The 27,048-nt window shown below is 27.1% G+C and overlaps 1 protein-coding gene across 2 annotated transcripts; it reads right to left on the bottom strand.

Annotated features, from left to right (window-relative positions):
- Window positions 1-396: 396 nt before the first annotated feature.
- Window positions 397-26,474, bottom strand: Carpb (Carbonic anhydrase-related protein B). 2 transcript variants are annotated; one of them, XM_074254035.1, is made up of 10 exons: window positions 26,026-26,474; window positions 13,603-13,709; window positions 8,991-9,041; window positions 8,524-8,852; window positions 6,150-6,245; window positions 5,742-5,808; window positions 5,395-5,549; window positions 1,639-1,767; window positions 1,515-1,560; window positions 397-1,089 (listed from the first exon to the last, which is right to left on the bottom strand). In XM_074254035.1, exons 2-10 carry the CDS (start codon window positions 13,664-13,666, stop codon window positions 1,064-1,066), a joined length of 963 nt encoding a protein of 320 aa, XP_074110136.1. In that variant the 5' UTR covers window positions 13,667-13,709; window positions 26,026-26,474; the 3' UTR covers window positions 397-1,063. The 2 variants fall into 2 exon arrangements, with proteins under 2 accessions (XP_074110136.1, XP_074110137.1); XM_074254036.1 differs by lacking the exon at window positions 26,026-26,474 and adding an exon at window positions 16,615-16,911.
- Window positions 26,475-27,048: the final 574 nt, after the last annotated feature.

The raw sequence follows: 27,048 nt of genomic DNA, 5'->3' as shown, positions 1-27,048 counted from the left end.
GACGTTTCTCTTGAAGACACTATTTTTTTTTTTTTTTTTTTTTATTATTATTAACTCAAGAGTAAATAAACATAATTAATATTTTCCATTTTCTTCAAAGAATATTTAATATTGCTAACAGCTTAAATAGTCAAACATACAAACAAATAAATAAAAATAATAAAAAATTAAATAAATACAATAATATAAGTGAAAATATATAATTAATAACAGTAACAAAATAAATAATGAATATTTAAAAATCAACACAGTATCGTCTAATAAAGATAAAAAAAACAATATTTTCAAATTTGCTTAATTATATTTGTCGCTTAATAAATTTAATATGTTAGATCATTTTGTTTCGGAAGATGACAGTATAATAACATTTTTAAAATTCTTTTTTTTTTTTTCACATTTTTATTACAAGAATATAGTATAAATCTGCAATCAATAATCATTCATACACATAGATACGCACATATAAATAATGAATGTATGAGTGTCGAGATGTTTGCATGTGTGATATGTATAATTCATATGTATATGTAAATGTATATATAAGATGTCAAGTGTATGATTCTGTTTTTGCATATAGTTACATTATAGTTACATTCACGCAGGCCACAATAATTATAGCTTTCATCGTTTTCAGATATTATATATGCACATTTATATAAGTAAATACATGCGTTGATGGATTTATATGTAATTACTTATATATGTATATATACGCCCATATATATTTCATATATTTATATTTTTTACGTTACTTTTACTGTTCTAATCATCTATTTAGATTATTGTATCGTGTTTATTTTATTTTGTTCACTCAAAACATAATTGGCAAATGAGGTCTAATAAGTATTACAACAAAGCATTTTTTGATGTTATATTGGCGCAATTATCCTTCAATTAATATATTCTTTTTTTCTTCATTTTGTTGACATACTCATATATAGTATTTGCATGAAATTGTGCCACGTGGTTTTACGCGCATTGATATGTTGAATTTTTTTATACAATAAAGTTTATAACTCTTGAAAAAGCATGTACAGCAGCACTTCATTTAATAATATCTCATTTAGTCGGATAGTTCCCAACTATTTGCTGGAAAATAAATACACTTCATTAGAGAATACTCATTAATTAAGCTAGTTATGAGAGTTAGAGTAATTAAAGACATGAGCGGCTGAAGTTATGTTACATATTTGGTGTAATTATGCTTCTGAGTAGAACTTTAATATCGTAATCGAAAACTGTTTAAAAAATAATAGTTTCTGATAAGTTAAAATGTTAAAGAAATTTTTAATGCTCAAAAAATGTTTCGTAAAGATTTACGAATAAATTACAAATACTTGTAGAAAAGTCTATCAATTAAAATTTTTAAGAACACAGAAAATTAATTTTTTCATTGGAAATTTTATAAAATTTCTATTTTACGTCGTAAATCTTTCGGTTAATCACGTCTTCAATTATAACGTTAGAAAATTAAATTAAAAGTGAATATATAATGATTGATAAAAATTTTTTACCTTTGTAATATATATCTCGATACATAGTCGGGCAATTTTTCACCCCCTAAAATTTTAAGAAAAAAATCATTAGTATTAAATTAGAAAATTTTAGTAGAAATTAATAAAATTATTTTTACGTTACCTGCACACTGAAATCGATATTCGTTCGTACAGGACGATGGTGCAGTACTTGTGGTGGTCTGAAATTATTCCCCAATGGTGCTTTTGAGTGTCGCTTCTCACCTTGCATCAGAGTTCTCAGAGCAATAAGCTGAAATAAAATTTTAATTATAATCTAATAGCGACAGAAAGTCTTATTTTTATATTTGTGTATAATGTGATTGTAATTAATTATTAGCAATGTTTTATATCGGTTTAAGCTTCGTGAAAGGTAAAGTTATTATTCTATTTCTGCAAAAAAAAAAAAAAAAAAATTAGGAAAACGGTTGACCCTGAAGGCCGCAACATCCCGCTGTAGCATAAAAAATTAACATGTTTATAATAAACGTGAAAAATTCAAATAATTTTACAATATGTAAGCTGGAAGTAAATTATGGGCTACGACTGGGCGTTATGATAAATCCGCGGATAAAAAGTTTCTGCGAATCGCTCCAGAAATTTGACGCAGGTCTTTGAAAACTTTTATATAGGTCAATATATTCACAGTGTTTAATATAAATTTATGCTCAGTCGATGATAGTTTTGCAGGAATTGTTTTATGAAATTTAACAAGGCTGTATAGTAAATGTCATGTCCCAATAGATACTCATAAATTATTTCACCTAATTTCTTCATGGATGTCTGTCATTTAAAAGTTTTATCAACTAGTCGGAGGATACACAGAGGACAAACGTAATAAGTCTATTACCACCGGATTTGAATATAATTTAATGTTGATTGCTATTAAATTTTCTAAAACTATTTGCGTGGAGTTGTGTACAAATCTTCTATCAAGTTATAAATTTATATTAAGCAATTTGGTTTTGATGAAACAATTTACGGAAAATCCTCATTCTAAGATTCATAAAAAATGTTTGTACAGAATTTTTAAAGTTTATAAGACACGTTGCTTTACAGATCTTAAATTTATGAACGAAAAATTAAATTATGCAAGATTCATGATTATGTCGTACTAGAATTAATCAATTCCCTATTTAATTGCAACCTTTTCCGTATTGGGAAAAAATTATTTCAGAAAATTTTTCAATCAACTGTTTGGCCTAATAACCTTGTAGGGGACGCGAAAATAATTCGATTGGTATGTAACAATCATTAGAAATAAATTTATTGACACTTAATTTAAAGCCCAACACGATCCAGCACGATTAGTTGGATTTACTTCAAGCTCACACATTTTACGTTTGACATTATAAATGTTCATTTATGCATTGAGAATATTTCAAGAAAATTATCATATTATTCTGGTACAAAGAGACTTTGAGACGCTTATTATAAATTGACAGCAGATTTTCGTACTCAACTATTATTAAAGGATAGAAAGATAAGTTCTCTCGACTTTAAACCTGTTATAAGTATGGTAAAACCGTTAGTCTATTAGAGAGACTTAATGAAGTTATTTTTGAAATTTTTTCATCTATGACAGGTTCCTCAAAGTCACAGAGAATTTTAAATTAGTCAAAACTAAAAATAAATTTTTTTTTTTTGCTGAGCATCGATTTTTTTTATTTCACGCTAAAACTTCAGAGATAAAATTTCAGTTTTGTAAAAAATAAGAGTTTTAAGTAAACTAATGCTAATTTATTTGATTAACATCTATATTTACATATAAAATTCAGTAGCTAATTACATTTTTTCTAAAAAGGTCCTCTAGCACTTTTACAAAAATTTAATTATTTCCACGTCGTTTAAAAAAAAAAAAAATATCTGTGGCATTATTATTTTTACGAGATTAATCTCGTACTTATATCACTAACTGTAAGTATGGTATTCGATGGCATAGTTTTTTTTTTTTTTTATTTTTATTGTGAATTTTATTTAAACGCAAATTCACCTTTTCATGTTTTACATTTATACTATTGACTTTTAGTCAATCAAATATCTTGATTGAATGAAATCAAACAATTCAATATTACTGTGTTTCTTCAATAAAAAGAAAGACCATATCATTCGTTTTCATCAGCGCAAAATAAATATTTAAAGAAGGAAATGAAGAAAAATAAAAATAACTAAACGGGTACGAGGTATAATTGTCTGTTAATTAACATGATTGTTAAACTTTTCGTTTAAATTCTGTAAAAAATTTTTATGCGAAAATAGTCTTCGAGAACTGTGTTAGTGTAAAATGACGGTGTCAAATTTGTATAGTGTTTAGATAAAAATTGTACATTTTTCAATAAAAAATACGCATACGTGATAATTATCATTTATACGCTATTACGTAAATCATTATCTGCCCATGGAGTGAATACTATTTTTTTCTTCGATGGAGATAGAAAGCGGCGACTTCATAAATCGCAGCGGGGGGCTAAAGTTGACGTTTTACGCCCGGAGGGGAGAAAACTATAAAAAATTCATGTGAGTACTCGAGTAAAAGGTTTCAATAAGTGTATTATAATATTGAGATGGGCTAAGATCTTATATCTTAGATAAAAATATCATAAGTGGATAAGATACAATGTTATTCCTTAATTATTGACGTTTTCAAAGATATAAGCTATCTTTATCATCGGTAATTGTAATCGATAAAAATAAATGATGGTAATCGTTACCATAAGCTTCTTAGCGTGTATATTGTTAAATTACTTACAGTAGTATGTAGATAATCGAGATAAATAATTGTAAAAATATTAAAATGTTTCACAAACTATTTTATGTATAGATAATATTGATATAGTTATTAATTCAGGATAAAAATTAAGTACTTGAAAATTTTCAATGATCAATTGTAACTCATTGAACAAAAACATATCGAATAATATGCAATAGTGTAAAAAAAGTAGATTACACCATGTTAAAATTGCATGGATAGAAAATTTACACCGAGAAAATTTTATACCGTTATTTTACACTACACGGCCGTGTCGAGTGCTCCGGATCCATTTTCACACCGAAATTTTTTACAGTATAAGCTCGATTCGAAATTTGTATTGAATATTCGAAAAAATAAAATAGTTTGAACCTTCAAACCTTTTGAATTACTTGATATTTGATTCAACTATTATTGTGATTCGGTTTGAACAAGATTTGTCGATCTCTATTAGTAATAATATAAATACTGAAATGTAAATTATTTAAATAGTTAAATTATTTACGTTGATCACGAGTTCATGAGTATTTTTACCTTTGATGTCAAAAACTGCAGTTATTCAGGTAAATAATGTACTTTTTCTCATGGCAATAGAAAATTTGTTTCCATTAGTTATTTCAAATAAAGGTAGAATAACGATTCAACGTATTTAAGTTCACAAAGTTCATTATTTCTCTGGCATCTATATTTCACCCTCCTCCTCCTCCCTCCGTATTACAATTTAAAAGAATTATTTAGGAAACTTCCATTTAAATAACTTGAATAAATTATTTATATTTAATTTGATAAATTACATTTCAAAGTTACAAAGGAAACCTTTTGCTATTTATTTTTGTGTTGTATATAAGTTTGATAATATCAAATATAAAACTTTGATGGTTGTAAAATATTAAAATTTAATTTAATTAAACTTCACTCTATGTAAATAATTAACATTGGTGTAAAGTTTAAATATTAATTAAAAATCTATGCTTTCTCTAACTAAAGTTAAATTATTTCTACCTCAAAATTTATGGTATTGAAAAATGTAATCCTCATTATCAATATTTTTGAACAAAAAAGTGTTTTATGAATGAAATTTATCGCTTATGCCGCAAGAATAATAACAAAGTAGTTGATTGTAATTCTCACCTGCTGCTTAGTAATATATATTGGTTTATTGAGAATAATCCATGTTGTGGTTTCATGACAGGCTGGCATAGTGATGGAGCCCTCGTACGTCATGTAGTGATTCGTGTCCGGTAAAAGATCTCGTACAGCGAAGCGAGTAATTTCCGTGACCTCTCCTGTGTAATTTTTGTATTGATCGATAACGTTATACTTTAAACTTTCCTTGCTAATTTATATGCATTCATCCATATCATATTATATATACATATAAGTATCTATATATACATACATACAGGGTAGTATCTAAAAAAAATCGATCAAACATCCCCGGCCGTTCATTTTTAATGTTAATTTGAATAATAACTCACCTCCAAATTTAATTTCGTTCAATTTATCTGTGAACTGTCTTAGCTCGGGATTTGAGAGGTCTCCCAGCTAAAATAAATTATTTTAAATGTTCATAGAATTAATTGAAAGTTTAAAATACATGTGAACCCTGGGTAAAACGAAACACTGCTTTAAGATTCAAAAAATATTTTTATTTCAAAGTAGCAGTATTCTATTTTACCTCAAATATGTTCGTTTAGGATTTTTGGTAAGCAAAAAAAAGATTTTAGATTTAAAAAAAAAAAAAAATTTAAAGAATGTTGAAAAATATTTATAATTGTAATTGTAATTTTTTTTAAGTAAATTTTATTACTATCGTTAATACATAAAATCTTCATTGTAGAAGCCTCTTTTCCCGGTTGATTTTTTAAGTAAATGAAGCTTCTTACCTGAAGTAACAACGAAACTGCAACAATCCCCTGAGGCCGATGGAGAGCATCGGAAAAATTACTGTAGAGTTGAGAATTAAATCCAAATATTTGAATCTGTAAAATAATTTCATCAACGCCTTATTACAAAACGTGAATAAAGGAAGTTATTGTTAAATAATAAATATGTTAGTCGATCAATTGCAACTCCATTTAATCAGCGACTTATTTTCGGCTTGTGAAGCAAAATTAAAATTGGAGTGACGTTATATTTATTTTTATTGATTTTTTAGTATATTGTTAAGCACCGCTCTTCAGCCGCTCTTATTTAATTTATTTTTACAATTTTCTGCTTCACCAATAAAATTAAATACTCTTAAAATGATCAAGTTATTATTGATAATCTGATTTTACAAACTAGATTTCATCAGACGTCGACATTCTCAGTTCCGAGGAAACTATTCTGAGAATGTGCGATACAATGTCAAGTATGCGTGTATGTGTCCCCGATTGAAATCAATGCTAAATTTACATGTAAAAGTAATTAAGAGAAATTACCGTTTTTGTTTAAATAATAATTGAAAAATCATTTTTATTTCGTATGAATTCAACCTGAATTTTGTTTACAAACGTTTATTTTTTATGACAAAAAAGTAATATCACGTTGTGAAGACAAATTGAAAGTGAAGTAGAAATAAATTAAATTCCACGAACTTATTGGTATCGAACAATATGTATGTTTGCGAAACAAAATCCATCATTTTTCTATATCACCGAATTCGCGGCATTTATTTTATTTGAACTATAACTTCGAGTCTTTATTTGATATTACTTTTTTATAGAAAAAAAAAATTTCATTTATAAATGGAGTACACATTTCGAATACAAGCTTTAATATTACACTCGAAAACTTTTTTTATTGAAAAAAAAAAAAAAAATACAATTATTTGTCAATAATCGATAAATTAGATCATTTTAATTAGCTTTATATTAGGCCAACCAATTCTAGTTTAAAATATTTGTGAAGTTTAATTTTTGGCTATTTATGTTATATCGAATAAATATGCCCTCGTTGTGGTTGTATATCTAACAATTTAAGTTCAATAGCAAAATCAAATCAAATATTGCTCTCAGATATAATTATTTCTAAGATCTTAAATTAATAAACAGTTCAATTTTGGTTGGCCAAATACTTCGATAATTTATTAAATCTGGAAATCTAACGTTATCCTTCTTAGTGACCCAACTTTTAATAGAAATATGAACTCAACTCTTAGTTTATTTTATTATTTTATATTACACAATAACGCCAAATTTTTAACGATAAAAAATAATTGGAGCAAGAAATTTTTTGTAAATATCAGAACCACAGATTGTCCATTCAAGTAGTTTTGTTTTCTGGAAATAAAATTTCAAGTAGAAACGTAGTAATGCCATCTTTTCTACCTTAAATTAAATTTATTAGAGTTATCGTTTGAAAAGTTTCTTCCGGAAAATTTATACTGGAGAAACCCGAGGAACATAAGATGCCATAAAATTTATCAGAATTCTGGATAAAATGAGACATTATTGCAAAGAAGAAAATAAAAATACTTTTAGTGTTGAAAAACTTGCGTTCATAGTGTAAATTTACTTCTTAAATTACATTTAGTTTTACTTTGAAAATTTTCGGATTTTATTGCCTCGCTTATTTCCAATTTTTTATAATAGATAAAAAAATGAGCAGTCAAATTAGAGATTTTTACAGAAATTTCATTATTATTTATTATTTATAACAGTAATTATTATTATTATTATTATAGATTAGTTGACGTTATGAATGTACTTGCTGCATAAGTTAATAGCTTACGGCGCGTTTACATGAGTATGAGTGTGAATAATACACGAACTGTGAGGCAAGTACTGTTATTTACACGAGTATTCATGTGAATTTAGTATACGCAGAAGCGAGTGCAATAATTACGCCTGTTAGGTGTTCCTGCGTGGAGAAAAAAATTAGTTTTTTCCGTTTTTGCATAGGGAAAATTTCTATGTTGAGATGTTAATTGTAACGAACGGAAAAACCAATTAACTTGAATTAAAAGAAAAATTTTTGAACGAAGAAAAATTTTTTAGTTTTAGAATTTTTCTACTCAAATCAAGAAGATAAAATTTTTCAAAATTATTGATAAAATATTGTCGATACATAAACGAAAGATTCAAAACTTTAAAAGTGATAGAATTGATAAAATTTGAAGGTCAAACAGTAAAATATTCAAATTATTGATCAAAAAATACATTTTTTGTAAAGTGTATTTAAATCGATGTATATATTATGATATAATTTGGATAGAATGGAAACAATAATGATATTAATTAGAGATAAAGAGTTATTATAGTGGTCACTAAAGTATACCTCAGCGGGAAATGCATAGCCATCCACAGTATGTTCGCTTCCCAGGTGATCACTCATCCCGTAATGCAAGTGAATTTCATGAAACTGATAGCGATAGCTCAGCGGCCCGCCTGATATATTGACGGGATGTTGTGTACCATTGTCTACGGAGAAAACTACTCCGTGGCCAGTATTTGCGAGAATTCCTCGTATCGCGTGTTTGTCTAAATGAAGCGGTTGAAGATTGCGATCGAAAAGTAGTCTCTTAGGTTCGAGATCTACCGGAGATTGTCTACGTCCTTTATTACAAAGTGACCATTCTGGGTTAATTAAACCCCAAAAAGCCGGCCCTGAATATAACAAAAAGTTAAAAGTCATTATTTAGTAATTCAATTATTTTATATTTACATTTTATTCCAGTCACTCATTCAATCGATTAACTGACTTTTAATGATCTTTTTATTTAAATTATTAACTATTCAACTCACCGGAAATTCCATCATACGTCCACCATTCTTCCCAACTGACTGGTCTTGATTCTGAAATATAAAATAACAACAGTAATGGATTAATGATGTCAATTATTATCGTATCTGCAGGCAATTATCTCTTTCTCTAGTAAATGATTGTTTTTATTTCGGAAAATCTATAAAAACAATTAATTTTAAATAAAAAATTATGAAAAAAATTTTACTTTACACAAGAAATGATTTATTTTGAATTATTCTTATCTTGCTACTCGAAAAATATCTTGTTAACATAGTGAAAAATTTTTGAATATAATTTCTGATTTTTTAACATAAAAAACGCCATTTTCAAATATACTTTTAGTGTCGATCTGAGGTAATATAAAAATGATGAATCAATTTTTTGATTTTCATACGAGAACAAAGGGTTTTACGCTTTACAATTTATGCTGCAATAAAGTATAAATATGACAAAGTAAATCTGAAAAGGAAACCTCAAAAAATTTTAATTAATTAATTAATTTATTTGAGTACGCCCATACATATGATATTGATACTAATAAAGCCAAAACCACTATATTTCTTCAATTTTTTAAATTTATGTTAAATTCACTCAATAATATTGCACAGTAGCAGCATAACGATTTATAGAGAATTTCAATTAAATTATTAATGACAGAGTAAATATGGATGCACGGTTAAATTGAGGTATTTAATTAAATTTTAAATGAAAGTAAGTACTCCAAACATTTATTGATTACAAAAGCAATGCGCTTTGTAAGTTAATAAACATTATTTCAAACATTGCACTTTGCTGATTAAAAAAAAAAAAAACATTTTAATTAATGACACTCGAATTAAAATTGAATTTATTTCAAGTGGATTTTTACTACTAGAGCCGGATACAGTTATTAGTTAATGTTTGCTAGCAATTACCTTTGATTAGCAACCAGTGGTGATGTTAATAATTTAAATCTATCAATTGAGTGAGGATATCAGTCGTGGATTTAATCCGCGCGCATAATATTCGTGACAAAATCTATGTCTGTGTTAAAATATCCGAAAGACCCAATTGTATGTATAGTTGTCCGTTATTTCAGTCACTTGTATTATATAAATATTTTATAGGTATTTTATAATCAGTAGGCCGGTTCGCTAAACGTTAATTTATATTTTCATACTAGACATATTTCATTTTTTTTAAATATTCAAAAATCTTTTAATTATTTTTTAATTTTTTAATTTTTAATTAAAAATTTAATTAGAAATTTCTTACTCTTAAATGGATTTTATCAAAGGGTTAACGTCAAAAAGAGCGATACACTCTCAAATAATTATTATACGTCACGTCTAATTATTTAATTATAATATTACGTAGAATATAATATTATGAATAAATTATTTTACATTGTAAGAAGAAAAAACATTGTTTTTATCTAATTTTGAAAATAAACTTTTGTATATATTAGAGAGTTTGCATCCTGGTTCTTTCTATTAAAACCACCTCCTAAACTCGTGATTCTTATAGAATAATTTTAATTCTGTGTAGTAATTCCTCTAATTAGTGCAGGCAATTAGAGAAACTTCTTGGTCATTGATATAGTTATAGTTGTTGAAAAGAAAGATTAAAAAGTATCTTGAACTTTCAAGACGAATACAAATTTTAAGTTTATAAGTTTTGACTAAAATTATTGTAATTTTTTAAAATCTTTTAATATTTCTCCAGACACTTCATAAAAAAAAAATAAATTCGCGGTCGATCGAAACTTTGAAAATAACGTACAGTACATTTCTTATTTATAACAAGATACTTAAATTAGAATTTCATTATTTTATTTTTGTACTGAAATATTTAATCATGAACCTATTCTTCCTGATATTTATTTCGGGAACACGAAAATATCAGAATTTTAAATATACCAGCGAGTATTATTAATTTCACAAAGATCTATTATTTAAATTCTATAAATATTCGATTTTAAATTGATTTATTATTCCTTTTATTAGTTTCGTCTAATATCGATTAGTAGAACTGATAAACACAAGTTCTGAATTATTTTTGCATGTAGTTAAAAAATTAAAAAATAAAGTCATCTTAGATGGCTTTTTGAACATTATCTTTCACCCTCCACTTTACTCTTTAATATTTAAAAAAGTGAATCAAGTAGACTACTGACATTCAAATTTAAGTTTTATATCTTTGAATATTAATAAAACATGAAGTTGAACGGGAAAACCATTAAACAGATATCAAAGATTTCCGGACGTACATTAGTTTGTAGTATATTTTATTTCATGGAAGATATGCTTTCCAACGATTTAAGTTTTATTGAAAATATATTTACTACATTGACTTTTCCGATGTAAAGATAGAAACTGGAGCTTTTAAAAAGTGTTATTGGCATCACCTGTAACATTTTCCGATCGCGATCAGGTTCTGAATATAAATCGATGAGACGCCAGAGAACATTCTGTGTAAGTCAGAGATATTAAATGACTTAGAAAAACATTTGGATTCATCGATTTATGCATGAAATATTGAAATTCGTAAAAAAAATAAAGAACGTGCTGTTTTTTTTTTTTTTTTTTTTTTTTTTTTTATTAAATAAGCCGATTCGAGATTTCTGTTCCCATTTTTTTTTAAGTAAATCCTCCTTTCAAACACGATTATTAGCAGTCGGATTATTCAAAATTTTTTTGTACCGTAAAATATTACTTCAATAAACAACAAACATTGTTGTAAAAATATATTTATTACGAGTAAGTTTTAATTATTCTTTTGTAAAACATTGTTATTATTATTTTTGTTTTTTATTACTATTATTGCAATAATTACGAGAGCTGTAATTCTCAGAAATAAAAACTAAACCGCAGCAGTTACCAGTTATATTAAATAATGAAATTAAAACCTCAAGATGGTTTATTTCTAATTAATATAACTTTGTACGTACTTAAATTTTTTTATTAATCTTAATGGCGTTTAAGTCTTTGAATAATTCTCTTTTCAATTAATAGAAAAATAAGTTAATACCTTGAATTATTTTTACTGGTGAGATTCAAATTAACACATTGAATTACTTTTTTTAGACGATGTTTTATTGATAAGTATGCATATAGGCGAGAATATTGAATATTAAAGAGAAAACTTTTAATTGAATATTTTATTCGACGAAATCACGGAAAAATTTTATTGCAAACTAAAATATTTTAGTAGACAAAAAATACAGAAACAAAATTATATGGAAATCCCCGCAATGCATAGAAAAAATATCCTAAAAATAGTCAGTAATGACAATACTTATACTTATTGTAGTTACTTTCGTTATTATATATGGATTATGGATGCTATGCCTTAATAATATTGAAATAGCTCCTGTAATACTGTCGAATGGAAACAGTTGCTGTTTAACATAGTAATAGCTTCAACAAGATCTTGAGAATTGGTGCAATAGTGTTATGACAAAGATATTCATAGCTTTTTGGAAAAAAATTTTCACCGTAAGACACCGAATAAAAATGAATAGTTTATTAAGACACATTAATGTGCGTTATAATTTTATTTTTACCCCAAAGCTTGAAATCAAAGCTTAATTCGATTCAATGCACCGGTATGTTGAAAAAATAAGGAAAGAAATAATTTGTTTTATACTTTTTTATTATTTAAATTTATATTCAAATATTCTCACCCACTGCAATATTTTTAATTTGATTTTTGCAATATTATGGAAATGAATCGTATTTAATAAGAGCACATTTTTTCTGTAGAGAGGAAAAGATTTATAGAAAATATGACGTTTTTAATAATAAATATTTACTAATAATAATGTTCATCAATTACGCAAAAATCTATTTGTATGTGGGTAAAGCTCTAAAAATGCATGAAGCTTAATAAATATAAGAGAAATCCACAAGAATTTTCCCCATATGTATTTTTCAACTTGATCCTATAAGCGCAGGAATTATACTTGAATATTATCGTAGTAGATCCTATAATCTAAAGTAATCAATTTTAATACCGTTAAGACTGAAGAAGAGAATATCCTTAACTTTATAAGAGTATAATGTTCACGATTTCTTATTTCATCTCCGCATAAAATTATTCTAAGATAATATGATAAATTTGCGTTGAGTATTTATGAATTTATAACAATGAAAGAAGAAACAAATTGGTTTAATCTATCTAAAATTTATAACAATCAATAAATACGTAAATTTATTCCAAAAAGTCCTCAAAAAAGTCGATAAAATTTGGAATCAACGTTATCGCCCATTTTAATCCACTAAAAAAAAAATTTCCTAAGCAAAGAACTTTTTTTATGATTCAAAAAAATTTATTTCCTTGATTCAAAAGTGAATTTCTCGAAACAAAAGTAAAATTTTGAAGATAAAATTTTTCTTGAATCAATTTACATTATTTTTCCGTGGATATTCATTTCTCTCTGGTATTATGAAGTATTTTTGTCGTCTCATAAATATTTTTCTATCAAACAATTAATTGAACGTAACAATATTATTTATAGCTGTGATTATATATAGTCAATACCTGAGCATCATGAATAAAGATAAGGAGAAAAAAAGTAAAAGAAATAATGAGAATGATACTGAATAAACAATATTTAAACATGAAACTCACCTTTTATTAGAACAAATATAAAAACTCCCCAGATGCCCAAGTACACGGAGCTGTAGGGGGCCATCCCGAGTGATAATTTTATTAATTAAACATGATTTCTGGTTCTCCTGCGATTAAAATATAAGAAACAAAATAACTAAATTTTATAATTATATCCATTTGTAATGTTTAACGTAAATATTTATACAAATTGCAGAAAACTTTATTTTATAGTTCAAAGTAATCAAAATCTCTTGCATTTAAAGCTCACTAACTAAAATAAACAAATTATGAATATTTAACCTTCTGGCAATTCAGTTCGTATGTACGTGACGAGTTAAAGATCAAAGTGCATTTATAAAAATGACTTTTTACTTTATAACTCTTTCAAAGAGCTTAAAGAACATACAAGTGTCAAGTTTCAAGCGTGACCTTACGAGGTCAGTTAAATTAACTACTTGTCTCGCGAAGATGCTTTTCTCTGCCGACACAATAATTACTATTCTAATTATAATTACAACTATAATGTTCAGTTCATCAGTTTAGAGCTAATTAAGGTGAATAATGGATAGACTATATGCTACAATGCATGCAATTAAATTATCGATCGACATATTGTGAAAGAGATAATAATACTAATAACGTTTTTTTAAGAACTCATAATCTTATTCCTCGAGTGCCGAGTGTTTGTACTCCATTATCTCTTTTCAGAATAAATCAATTATTGGGTATTATAGAGAGTAAAAGCCCAATTAGTTTTCTGAAAGAAAATATTGAGCATTAATCGAGTTATGAGAGATAATATTGTCTTTAATAATGGTTGGTATTAATAGACGCGACGGCGAATAAAAAATCCTTTGTATAGAGATATTAAAATTGAATTATGTTACACATTCTTTATTTTTTATGTTCAAGGATCCTTAGAAAGCTTTTAGTTGATAGTTTAATTTGACATGGTTGTGAGCATGTATTAATTTATAAAACTGTCTTTTTTTTTTTTTTTTTTTTTTAATTAATTATGCTTTAAAAAGAAAAAAATTCATAAAAAGTCCATTTTTACTGTATTTAACTTTTTTAAAAAATTTATTTTATTAAATAGTGTAGTCAATCTTTGGTAGTTTGTATAAAATATTACGGAAAAATTTTCATCTCAAAATTAAATTCTGTTTCAAATTTTAATTATCAAATTTTTACAAAAAAAAAAAAAAAGGATAAAGTGTTGAAGATAAATTGACTTTAAACCATTCATTTGAAGAAAAAGCTCGTTGAATGAGAAGTAAGTGAGTTAGAAATCTATTTTTGAGGACAAAGATCTCACAAATTTGTCACCTCGCCGACATTTGAGAAGCTTTGAATCAAAAGAAAGCTTCATAAATCATCAAAATTTTTTTTTAAAACATTCAAAAAAACACATTGTATATTTTTGTTGTTAGTTAAAAAATAATTAATATTTACTTTTAAAAATTTCAATAGATTACGGTTTATCAACAATAATTTATCTTTTAACATCGTATTCTGGAGTATGTAAATGCTCTCTTTTAAATTCAAGCTCTTCATTAATTTTAATTGATAAATTAATTGAATTTTACGATGAAACAAGCTTCTCATGCAAAATATTTTTTTTTCAAACACCTACTAAGTGAAAATTAGTTCTACTTTTATAAATATCATGAATAATCAATAAAACTGTTTAAAAAGTTCTAAATAATTTAAATACTATCTCTATTAAGTATTTATTAATTTAATGTTAACTTAAAAAAAAATACAAATGCTGTTAATGTTTAAAAAAATTTCTAAATTTTTGCGAAGAAAAAAGAATCATTCATTATTTTGTTACAATTTTTAACGATAGATTTTAGATATTAATGCACGTAATTCATAAACATGAATAAAATCATGATCCTGGTTTTTTATAATCCAATCAATATTGTATTACTTTTCATTCACGATAACTTATACATAAAATAATAGTGTTTATCATTTTATTGAGAGAAGATAGTTGAGTGTGGAAAGAAGATGATGGTCAGAAAGGAGGTTAGATATATTAGAATCACAAGGTGGTAGGTTGCTTTTATCTACTCGGTGAAGTATATATATATATATATATATATATATATGTATGTGTGTCTATTCCTATAAAGATACTGAGCTCTCATCTATATCTACGGATACTTGAGCCAATGTATTCTTAGGTTAGGAAAACTCAAGGAGGCTTATGTCGATCGATCGATTTGATCCCTCAAGTTACGCTTTCACAATTCAGTAGATATACATTATTATGCCTGTATATGTGTATATAGTGTAGTGAGGGCACTCAATTGGTGGGACAATGACTGAAGAATATCATTCATGTACATAAAGGTAAGTGTGAGGACTAGGTAAGTAAGTGAGATAAAGAAAGCTGATAAGAAAAAAAGAAGATGAAACAGAGGGATAAAGAAAATGAATCTCTGGGCGCAGCTACTTTGTAACAATTTTATCCGAACGATACTGATTTATACTTTTTGCCAACAAAGAAATTGATTTTCGTCTTTTATAATCTAACTGTCACAAAATTTCATTATTATTTATACAAATAAATTTTAGTTTACTTCAAAACAATTTTTTTTTAAATGTTACGTTATTTGATAATTAGGGTAGTAAAAAAGTTTCGGTAAAAAAAATCGATGAGCTCGGTAAACAGGTGAAAATTTTCGTTAGAAATGCGTAACCTGAGGAAATCAATAAGTGGCAATAAACTCGAGAGGCTTATACAGTAATTAAAGTGGAAGGAAAACAAAATAAAATGAAAAGTAAATAAAATTAAGCAGCAAAACATCAACAATTTATACGGCAATCACAAAATTAATTGAATAAATAAAAAATAAATTAGATTAAAATGAAATCTAAACAAAAATGACAAAACATGCTTCTAATAAAACAAAACGAAAAGCGTACAACAATTATCCGGATATTTTAGCAACACAAAGTAGCGACACCTCAGCAGCAAAAGGGTTGTTCGACCTATAGATTTTTGTTTTAAATCGTACTGACCTAACACGGCGACGATGAACGCCGAAAAGCACAACTGAGCCACCGAGAAATGTTTATTAAGCGTTTTTTATTCAACAAAAAAGCTCACCACCGAATTAAAATTTAAGAAACCCAATCAACAGTGTAGTGCATTCACTAAATAAATTGTCACAGTATCGAGTGCACAGTGCCCTTTGACTTGGCAATAAAATAATTTGGGTAGATGAAACACGAAGGTGCAGCAAAGGAGCGACTGCTCTATGAGTAAAGTCTATTCGGGATCCCGCTGGATCTGCGCGTGCTCGGCTGGAGTGCTCTCTCTATATCTCTTTTCTCTCTGTTGCTGTTCCAGGTTTATCCACCGCTGTCCTCGTCATTTCTTCACCTGGATGCTACTATACCTATTGCAGTTACTGGTGTGTCAATCCTCTCTTTCTTCCCAACATTTTCCTACCCCGTGTGCTCGCTCTGTCCTTATTTTAATTCTTATCCTTATCCTTATATTCCTCTCTTTAACTTTACTCTCGCAAAAAGCACCCCCGACATCGACAACTTTTCTTTACAACTATATAACTATATATACATACATCCAGTACGTCTGTATTTGTACAGAGTATGAGGAGGATGAGATCAGGATTCTACTTTCAAGAGATTCTTTCGCGCGTATGTCATCTGCGCTTGCGTTTTATCCTTTAGCTAATACAAATATAAATATAAATTCCAATCTCAATCAGAATTCTGTTTTGTTGAAAAAAAAAAAAAAAAAAAAAAAATATTTCGTTCATTAATTGGGTTTGCTTTTAAATATTTTTACATCATCATCCACCGGCGTATTATGGAGTATGCTTCCAGCAAACTTTAATCCGATTTCAAATTCAATGTTTATAAAGCAAACTAAACCATTAATTTATGTTCGCAACTTATCAAAGGGAAAATAATCCATAAGCGACTGGAGCAAAGTACGGAAAGCGTTTGGTTGCAAAAAGGAGATTAAAAAACAGACAGACTACTGCTAGGAAATGGTCTTGAGATTCGCACCTGTATGAGGTCCAGGGTTCGTAGGTGGATGTGGCGAAAGGTCGTAGCGATTGGCCGTACGCGTACGCGCTACTATCGATTTTCAAAGCAGCATTCTACCTAAATGCGCTCCAGTTCGTCGACGCCGCTACAACCAACGTCAATAGAATTTTATCTCACAGCTCTATCTAATCTCTGTTTACTTTTTTTTTCACTTACATTTTGCATGATGATTTAATTTCAATTTACAAATGCCTTGATTAGGATCGCATTCAACGACTTTTAGCTTCCAATCAATCGAATCAGCTTATTTTTAAGGGTCTTGAGTTTATTTTATCTTATATATGCTAATACAGATGCAGATCATTAAATTAAATGGAATCGGGAAATGGTTCCGTTGTACTGTGTCTTTCCTTCCTGACTGTATGCTCATAGCTATCATTTTATCATAATAATAATAATAATAATAATAATAATAATAATAATGATTTATGTCTGTACTGATGGAGTAATTTTTTGAATGAATTTCGTTTTTAGAGTACCAGATTTTTTGTTCAGACTTATAATTGTTCGAAACATGAGATCGTATATAATTCTGTGACGACAAAGTAAAACTTGTTCGTTTTGTCTCATCTGTCGATTCATGGAAAAAAGCTCGTTTTGCCGACTATTGAGAAACTGCCATGGAATGTTTTGCAATGAAAAGAAAAAAAAAAGTAAAACAAAAATAATAAAGGACAAATTTTTAGTGCATTAATATTAAATTTCGGCTTTGATATTAATACAGTTTAAAAGTTTCTTTTAAATAAAAAAAAATAAATAAATAAATAAAAAAAAAAAAAGCGACTTTTTCATTAGACTGGATAACAAATGGGATTTATGCATTTTATTCTGATTAAAAAATTTATAGAGCTCTCCGAGCTCTTAAAAAGTATGCATTGAATAATACATTTTGTCAAGTATTTGTATCACTAGATATGCAAACTACTTTTTTTTGTTGAAAAAAATTTTTCAGAAATTTATAGCGAACAGTGTCTGCTTTTTCTGAACATCAACATTTAGAACTTTATAATGCCAGTCAATGCTTCAGTTTTATTTACGAACTATTTCAAGCGATTTTGATTTCGTATCCTGGATGATGATAATGATGCAATATGTGCTTTTGAAGCTACCTCTGTGTTTGAATTGACAATCGATGAAAAAACCCATTAGTCGTTGTCGTTCCTATTATTATTGTTCTGTACACTCGATAAGAGACTCAAAGCCTAAAAAATAGGATTTATCATTGATTGTATATTTACCGGGAAAAAGTAGTAATTTTTTAGATTTTATGTCTTTTTTATCGCCATTAGTTTTATGGAGCACTTATGTGACTTTTCAGATGTCAGTTTCGGATATTTGATAAATCCTATATGTATTTCGACACTTTAGATCGTTATCGAAGTTGTTTTAGTTGATAATTCAGAAATACTGTAAATTTAACGTAAATGTGTTTTTTTATTGATTTTAAGCGATAAAAAACAACTTCCGTAACAAAGTAACCGGAAAAAATATCCGCAGGTATAATATCCGTGGCATAAAATATTCATGGATGTTAAAGCTGCAAAAAATAGCCGTCAACACAGAAAAAATAATTATCCCATTAAAAAATTTTTTGATGGGTTCATATAAGTATACGTAATATTTGATACATCCTGGTGTAACTGTTCATGGATGGATAATCAGACTAGATATGTTTCAATATGATTTGAAATACCTATGCGTAATTTTTTGTGACAATATTTTTATAAAAATTGAAAAATTATTTATTTTCTTTAGTAAATAAACTGATATGGCCAAATCGGAAAATTTGGCCACAGGAGTTCATAAAAAATATTTTAGAAGCAAAATTTGGAAGGATTTTTCGTATGATCAATGAAATGTTTCTTAGAAATTTTTTCTTTATTATGAAGACGTCTCTTACAACCGCAATTTTTGATCGTTGATCTATTTATACATGTATAAAAACAGCCTCCAACGTTTCAGCTATTAAATCAGGCATTTCAACATTTGTTCGGGTCAGGAGGATCGGAAAATATCTAGCTCGAGGTATTTACCCTGCCAGTTAAAGTCACTTCGACCCCAAAAATCTGCATATCTAGAGCTGCCTAAACATGGCTTCTGGGTGGTTAGGAATTCTCAAACAATGTTTCAAGAAATTGAAAGGTTTGACAGTGGTTTCCAATCGCTAGTTAGTACTTTAAGGATTAAATAAAATTTATTCAAAGTTAAATAATAAATTCAATCTTTACTACATCGACAACCGGATTGCGTGATTTAATATATTATTGTTTTTATCGATTGATGACGAATGTTATTCGTATTTCAGAGAGTTCTTACAATTCATTTATTTTATTTTATATTATTGATATTGTATTTATTACAAAAATTATTTCTTTCACTGAAATATTAAACAGAGCTGTTATTAACGGAACTCTTATGTGAGACTGACTGTTTTCACATTGGAGCCACTTATTGAAGTACAAATAGAAACAATTAAAATTATTGGTTGAGATAAAGACAATATAATGATGAATATAAATACAAAAGACAAACTTTACAATACATAGCTTTATAATAACTTCTTATTCTATCATAAAATTCCGTTGATGGTTTTCAGAATAAGTATCTAAGCGAAAATAATGACCTTTTAAAGAGATTTTATAGAAATTTAATTATTGCATTTGTCCTCATGGCGGAACTTTCAAAAAATTTTGCTAGTGTAAACCCGTGTATTGTAAATACCAATATTATGAAAAAAAACAATATTTATATGTGATGAACTGATGAAAAAACGCATCTGTTGTTAAAGCGATATTGACTCAGAAAAGTGGGAAGTTTTGTTACTATGGTAGTATGGGATATTTCATGCTAACCTATCCAGTTAAACATTTTCACCCTCTTCGATTCGCTCGGCAAATTTTTTACCGTAATACCTTTGCTTAAAAAGTTCTCACGAATTTTCTCACTAAATCTTTCAACAAATTCGCTTTTAGAAAAAAGGAAAAAAAAAATTACACTTTTTTCGAGGCTTAAAAAACATTTTAGGAATTAAGAATAATTCAATAATTATTTTCATTTACTAAGTTTCAACATTAATTGCATCAAGAAAAAAAAATCGTTAAATTGTAGGAAACTTTTTTTTGTAGTTCAATATCGTTGAGGGAAAAAAAAACCGTCTGTTAAATATATATTGAGCTGTGAGTTATGAGACTCCTCGCAAAGTACCAGTTTGGTAATGAAAATTATAATTTTATAGACCCGTTTCCCACAAAATAAATATTTCAGAACTAAAGTAAACTTGAGCAGATTTACATAATATCTGCGGTTTAAATCCGTTAGCACGAAAAAATTATGATAAAAATATTGTTTTATCTGTCCACAAAAGTTATCTAATAATCTCGAAAGCTACTGAATAAAAAACCTTAAATTAAAGTATGCTACTAGTACGAAATAAACTTTTATAATATTCCTGTACGTTGGGTTCGATGCTATGAATAGATAGAGAGATATCGGTAATTTCCGGGTCGATTTTCGGGTGAAAAAATTTTATGTTTTTCGTCTGATCGGATTGTATTTGAACTTGTTGATCTGTTTTTACATTTCAATTGAAATTTTATACTAAATAAAGTATTCAATGTTATTGGAGGTCAGTGTTTACGTTGAAAATTAACTTCTTTGGTTTCATTCTGCAAAGATAAATAAATATTTTTACATTGCGTGGAAATTTTTAGACTTTCTTTTTATCGTAAACTAAAAAAAATTTTTACAACACAAAAAATATTTCAAAAATATTATTTCTTTTATTTTTTTAAGAACGAAATGTTCTTCATATCGCCTGTCATTAATAAGTAGCATTTATTGATCACTTCCAAAGTAAAATAGCTGATAAGTCCATGATTTTAAATATCATCACTGTATTCTGAGCCGTTGTCATCGTAACGTCAACGCCAATAAATTGAAAATAAAGTCAATTATGTAAAGCTGATGCTATTTGGAGATTCTTGTAATAATTGATTGCATTTAATGAAACTTATTATTCACAAAAACCGCTTATGCGGTTAGAAGAAATAATTTGCTTTACAACAGCAGACAAGAAGTCTATAAATGTAATATTCCTAGTATCCTGTTGCATTTACCGTCCAAGACTGTTGCATACCCAAATAAGCTCTGATGAATAATTTATCAGTTTATCTGAAAAAGCATCATCCTATTGCAATGCAGGAAAAGCACTTAACACCATTCTAAAAAATAATCTTCTTTTTATTTAATTATGCTCGTAGATTCTACCGCCAAATTTATTATCATTAATTATTCAAAGTATCCCGGATGGGGTGAAATATTAAATATATTTAATGGAAGGTTCGCATTTACCATACGATCGTCAATATGAAATTTTAATCAAATGAAAAAATAGACTTACCTCTTTTACATTTCAAAAAGTAATGAGTGTCGTAGGTGCTGAAAGTTTAGTCGATTAAATAAACATGAGATGTGACATTCACTCAGTCTATGCGCTGCATTTAGAAAATAATTTAATCAGCTATTTTCGAGTTTAATTATTGAAAGAATAAAAAATTATTAAGGATGGCAATTTATTAACTAATTGCAGGAGTAATAAGTCATTTTTGATTATTTGAAGAGTATTATTGCCAGCAATTAATATTCACAAAAAAAATCGAATTTATAAATGTTTTAAACTTATAAAAATAAGCATATGAGATAATAATTAACTAATCTTATAAAAATGAAAAATAGAGTTAATTTTTCCATCACAAATATCGAAATTACGCGCTTTAATATTGCGTTAAACGAATTAGCTTACAGAAATCTTGTAGGTGTGAGAAATTTATGTATGTATCGCTCCAATTAAATCTTGTAAAAATAGAATCCAACGTCGGCACTCGCGCTCAGGCTGTACGAAATTTAATTAACTTGGATTGAATAATTTCTTACTAAGATTGCAAGAATTGTAAAAAAAAAAAAAAAAAAAAAAAATTTTTATAAAAATTAATCTCAAGATTTTGAAATTTTAGTTGATTTTTATTTTAATGAATTTTTTTTATAATTATTGATGCTAATATACTGCGAAATTTCGAGAATCTATTTAAAATAGCACGAAAATACTAAACACTCATTAATTAACGAGTAATGCTTTCAGAACAAGTCAAAAGAGGTAGACAAATACTGAGAATTTATCTCGGTCGAGTATGGTATTTCAATAATATCCAACAGATATTAATGTCGGGACGTGAGATTAATTAGAAATTGATGTCACAGATCAAAGTTTCTTCATCAATACATTTCACCTTCATCGCATATCAAAACCATCACTCTGTATGAACATTCAAAGGAACAAAGTAAAGCAGTAGACAACCGGTATATATATATATATATATATATATATACATATAGCTTCTCGGTTCTAAATTATTCAATTACATTTCAAACTTAATGAGCATAGTTCTACGTACCAGTTTCCAAGATCTTATTTATCCAATAACGCTGCACGGAAATAATTTTATTGTTGTAAAGTTATTCAATATATATATATTATACATGTTAATAATTGTTGTTGCGACTAAACTAATTAACATCAGTACCGAAAAATTTTAAAAAGGTTTTACAGTAGTTTCCTGAAGAAACTTATTGAGTTTTCTATAATTCTTCTTCTTAACTTCAAATTATAGAGTTTGCTAAGAAGATAAGGCCCTTAATTTTTGTGACGAGTGTATATTGAATAGTATTTTCAAGATCTTTCACAAATTTATGCAGATAAATAGAAAACATTTCATCAAGTCAAGTTTTTTTCTTTCTAACTATATATTACTACCATTTAACTGGAAAATTTAATTTACTACAAATAAGACATGAAACCATACAAAAGACGAGTAAAGTTACTAGAAGATGCTTGATATTAATGAAATGATATTTGAATTTCACAGACATATAAATAGACAAAAAAAATTTTTATTTTCACAACTACATAATAGGCTGAGCTAAAAAAACTAACTTATGCCATTTATGGCTTGGAGAGGACCTAGAACACCGAGAAAAAAAATTTTCCACATTTTTCCAGCTCAATTTTAAAAAGTGTCGCTAGTCATTGAGAATTTCTCCTTTAAATAACATCTAAAAATTTTTTTTTTTTTTCATTAAAACTGCAATAACTCTTGAACCGTTTAAGATATAAAGTTTTGATTAGCATATTTTTGTAAGGCATTAAATTTTCTTAAAAAAAGTTGTTGCCGTGTAACTTCGAAACTCTATAATTCGCATATTTACAGGCTATTAAATATTAAGAAAAAATTCAGCTTTGAGGGCTTATCCTATAATTATAATTTAGATTAGTAAAATAATAATATTATCAATTTTAACTTATATATGTTGCTCTGACAAACTAGTTTGTTTGACACAAATATTTTATTTCTACTGTATAATTTAGTGGTCAAACGGAATAAATGATCCGTGATAACCACTCGTAATTCGAATCCCACTGAAACTCTTTATTTAGTTAAATTTGAAATTCATGTTATTTGGCAAATAATTCAAATTATTATTCAGTCATTTTCAATCAACAAAGGACAATTTTCTAAATAATTAGAAATTTTCATAAAAATCTATTATAAAATTTTTTAAAAATGAATAAATGTTTTTAAAGAAAAACACAAAGATTCATTTCAAAGAATCATCTATAGGGTTAACGAAATTTTTAATTTTGGACTTGTTAAAGATAAATTCGATAGCCAAAAAATTTTAATTCTTTCCTCAAAATTCATTAATAAAATTCAATAAATTAGGATTTCCCGATTTATGGCCATCCGGTAATAATACCAATCTGAGTGCTCAATCAATGATATAACCGATAAAAAAATTTAGTCATTAATTTTATCATTTATCGCACATTCCTAAAATATTTTATGAAAATCCTAATGCCGAATATTTGTTTTTTAATTATTTTTTAACAAAAAAAACAAATAAGTTGTGAGATTATCATAAGATCGGAATTATAGATTAATAACGATGGCCGACAAAGAAATCGCTGTTATCCACATAGAATATTCAGTAACGCCTCAGTCGCTAAGTATCAGCTCATCTGTAGATAATCAAGTACCAACATCGTATCATTTGTTAATAGATACTTTCCATTCATGTTAAAAGCCAATAGTAATTCAAATTATCCATGCATGTAAAACCACTGAAGCATTCTATTAAACGCATTCATTGAAATTTTTCAGCTACATAAAATTTTAAAAAATCGATTTTGAGTTTAAAATTTGAAAAATTATCCTCATTTGTATCATTACACCATGGTTTTCCTTTATTATCACGCATTTCAAATTTGTCTTTTGACGCGACAAACCGTATAGGATGTGAACTATGGAATAGCTTTGAATGTAAATGAAATATATTAATAAATATCGCATTTGTTAAGAGATTATCATAAAAAAGTGATGCAATTCATCGATGCTAGCGATTTTAACTTATTTTATCTTAAATATAAATCATCCAGACTTTACTTCATGATAATAACATATCAGTGTATCAGTAAATCGATTCCACGCACGTACTGTTTGATGTACTGTCTGGTCGTTTATCTTAGAACGAGTGTTATCTTTCATAAAGGACACTGCTGATAACAACCGAGAATTTAAAAATTTTTGTATCATATTTTATTAACAAGTAGCAATATTTGCTATAATTAATGTTAATGTTTTTAATAAATACTGTTGCTAGTACTTGTGCAATCATGAAGGATGTTAAATGTTGACATTGATTTTTATTGATAAATAAGAAAAATTATTATCTTTAATGACATATGACTCACAATTTTATTCAATTATTTATTTATAATTTATTACGTATTAAGTTTTAGTACATTTTTATTAAATCCTTTCAAACATCGAAAAATCTAAATATGCCTCATGAAATAATGCTAGAGATCAAATAATTGAATTTTTTTATTCATTATAAAAACAAGAAAGTATTGAGCAGAAATAAAATTTACACAGACAAAAAATTTTTTTGAACCAAGAAAATTGTAAGGAAGATCGAAGTTATTTTGGAACAAGAAAAAATTTTACACATTCCAAATAAAAAATAATCAAAAATATACACACAGTTATTTTAAGCAATTTAAAAAAAATTTTTTAATTATTGTAACATTAATATCTCTCAATCTAGGAAAAATTATCTCCTAAAAATTTCCACTCGTGTCAGTTTATACTGTGTTGATTTTGTAAAGCTAAAATTATGATTTAAATAATAGTTTATTATTTTATTGAGATGCTAGTAAGAGCATGAATAATTTTTAACAATCGAGGACCCATAAATAAGCATATAAAAAACATAACAATAAATTTGATTGATTCATACCTTATTTAGAAAATAGTTCGACACCGTTTTCCAACTTTTACCATACTAGGGGGACAGCGAACGGGCACATTGATGATTGTACTTTCAACAGTCTCTATATGTTCATTAAAAGGTATAAATTTTTTATTCAACACTTCAGTTGGTAATTCTAATTCAGTTTTAGAATTATTAGAACTATTATTATTGTTGTTATTCGTATCAGTCATTGCCAATGACAGTAAAAATAATAACAAAGTTAAAATAAAAAAATGATTTATTTGCATGCTGTGACACATTCTAAGAGACTTATATTCACTTGACTGAATTAAAGAAAAGAGTTGGTCAACACATATACGGTCGTTCCCCTCCATTAAGTATCTTTTGTCGCAATGCGCATATATATACTCCAATACACTAGTAGAGCGATTTTATCATTGAGGTAGATACCAGAATTATTCGTATTTTGTCGAGGTATAAATAGAGGATGAGTGTATCAATGAATATGTGAATGATTTTATGGAAAAAAATTATTTTTCACTATAATTTTAGATTGTCAATTACAGTGCTTACTTTCAAATTAATTTTCGTCTTATTTTATTCAAAAATTTAGTTTATTCTGGTATTAACAATAATTTTTTACAGTGTAATTGGAAAATTTTCTGGAGATTTATTCAATAATGGTTTGAAGGAAGCAATAATTTTATTAAATAAATTGGATTCAATTCATTACCATCATTTTTCATTTACGACCCTTTTTCTTCTGTCACTTTTTCGATGAGCTTTATCATTTCTGATTATAGCGGCCTTAAATAGAGGAGATTCACTAATTTGCTTGAATAATTTTATTTTTATACTAAAGTGTATAAATTACACTTGAAAAAATGTTTAATAATACTGTACATACAATGTTAAATTATTAACGAATAAATTTTAGTTTTAAGTTTAGTTAAGATATACCTTTGATTTTAAAATTATAATTATCGAGAAGTCTTATTATTATATGGTAAAAACGTAGTTCTTGTATGAAGTACTGTTACTCAGGCT

The sequence above is a fragment of the Cotesia typhae genome, unplaced genomic scaffold (genome assembly GCF_013202065.1).
Source record: "Cotesia typhae breed Kobodo isofemale line unplaced genomic scaffold, CoteBio_Ctyphae scaffold_13, whole genome shotgun sequence".
NCBI lineage: Eukaryota > Metazoa > Arthropoda > Insecta > Hymenoptera > Braconidae > Cotesia > Cotesia typhae.
Note: the sequence above shows the minus strand (reverse complement) of the source record. Positions and strands in the feature narration are given on the sequence as shown.

What these genes read in the sequence shown, in the direction of transcription:
- Carpb (XM_074254035.1), bottom strand. Translation starts at nt 13,666, where the DNA reads ATGGCCCCCTACAGCTCCGTGTACTTGGGCATCTGGGGAGTTTTTATA. An exon ending in CAGTTTCGTTGTTACTTCAG is followed by an intron (nt 5,809 to 6,149) that starts GTAAGAAGCTTC and finishes AATTTATTTTAG; the next exon opens with CTGGGAGACCTCTCAAATCC. An exon ending in TATATATTACTAAGCAGCAG is followed by an intron (nt 1,768 to 5,394) that starts GTGAGAATTACA and finishes ATTTTATTTCAG; the next exon opens with CTTATTGCTCTGAGAACTCT.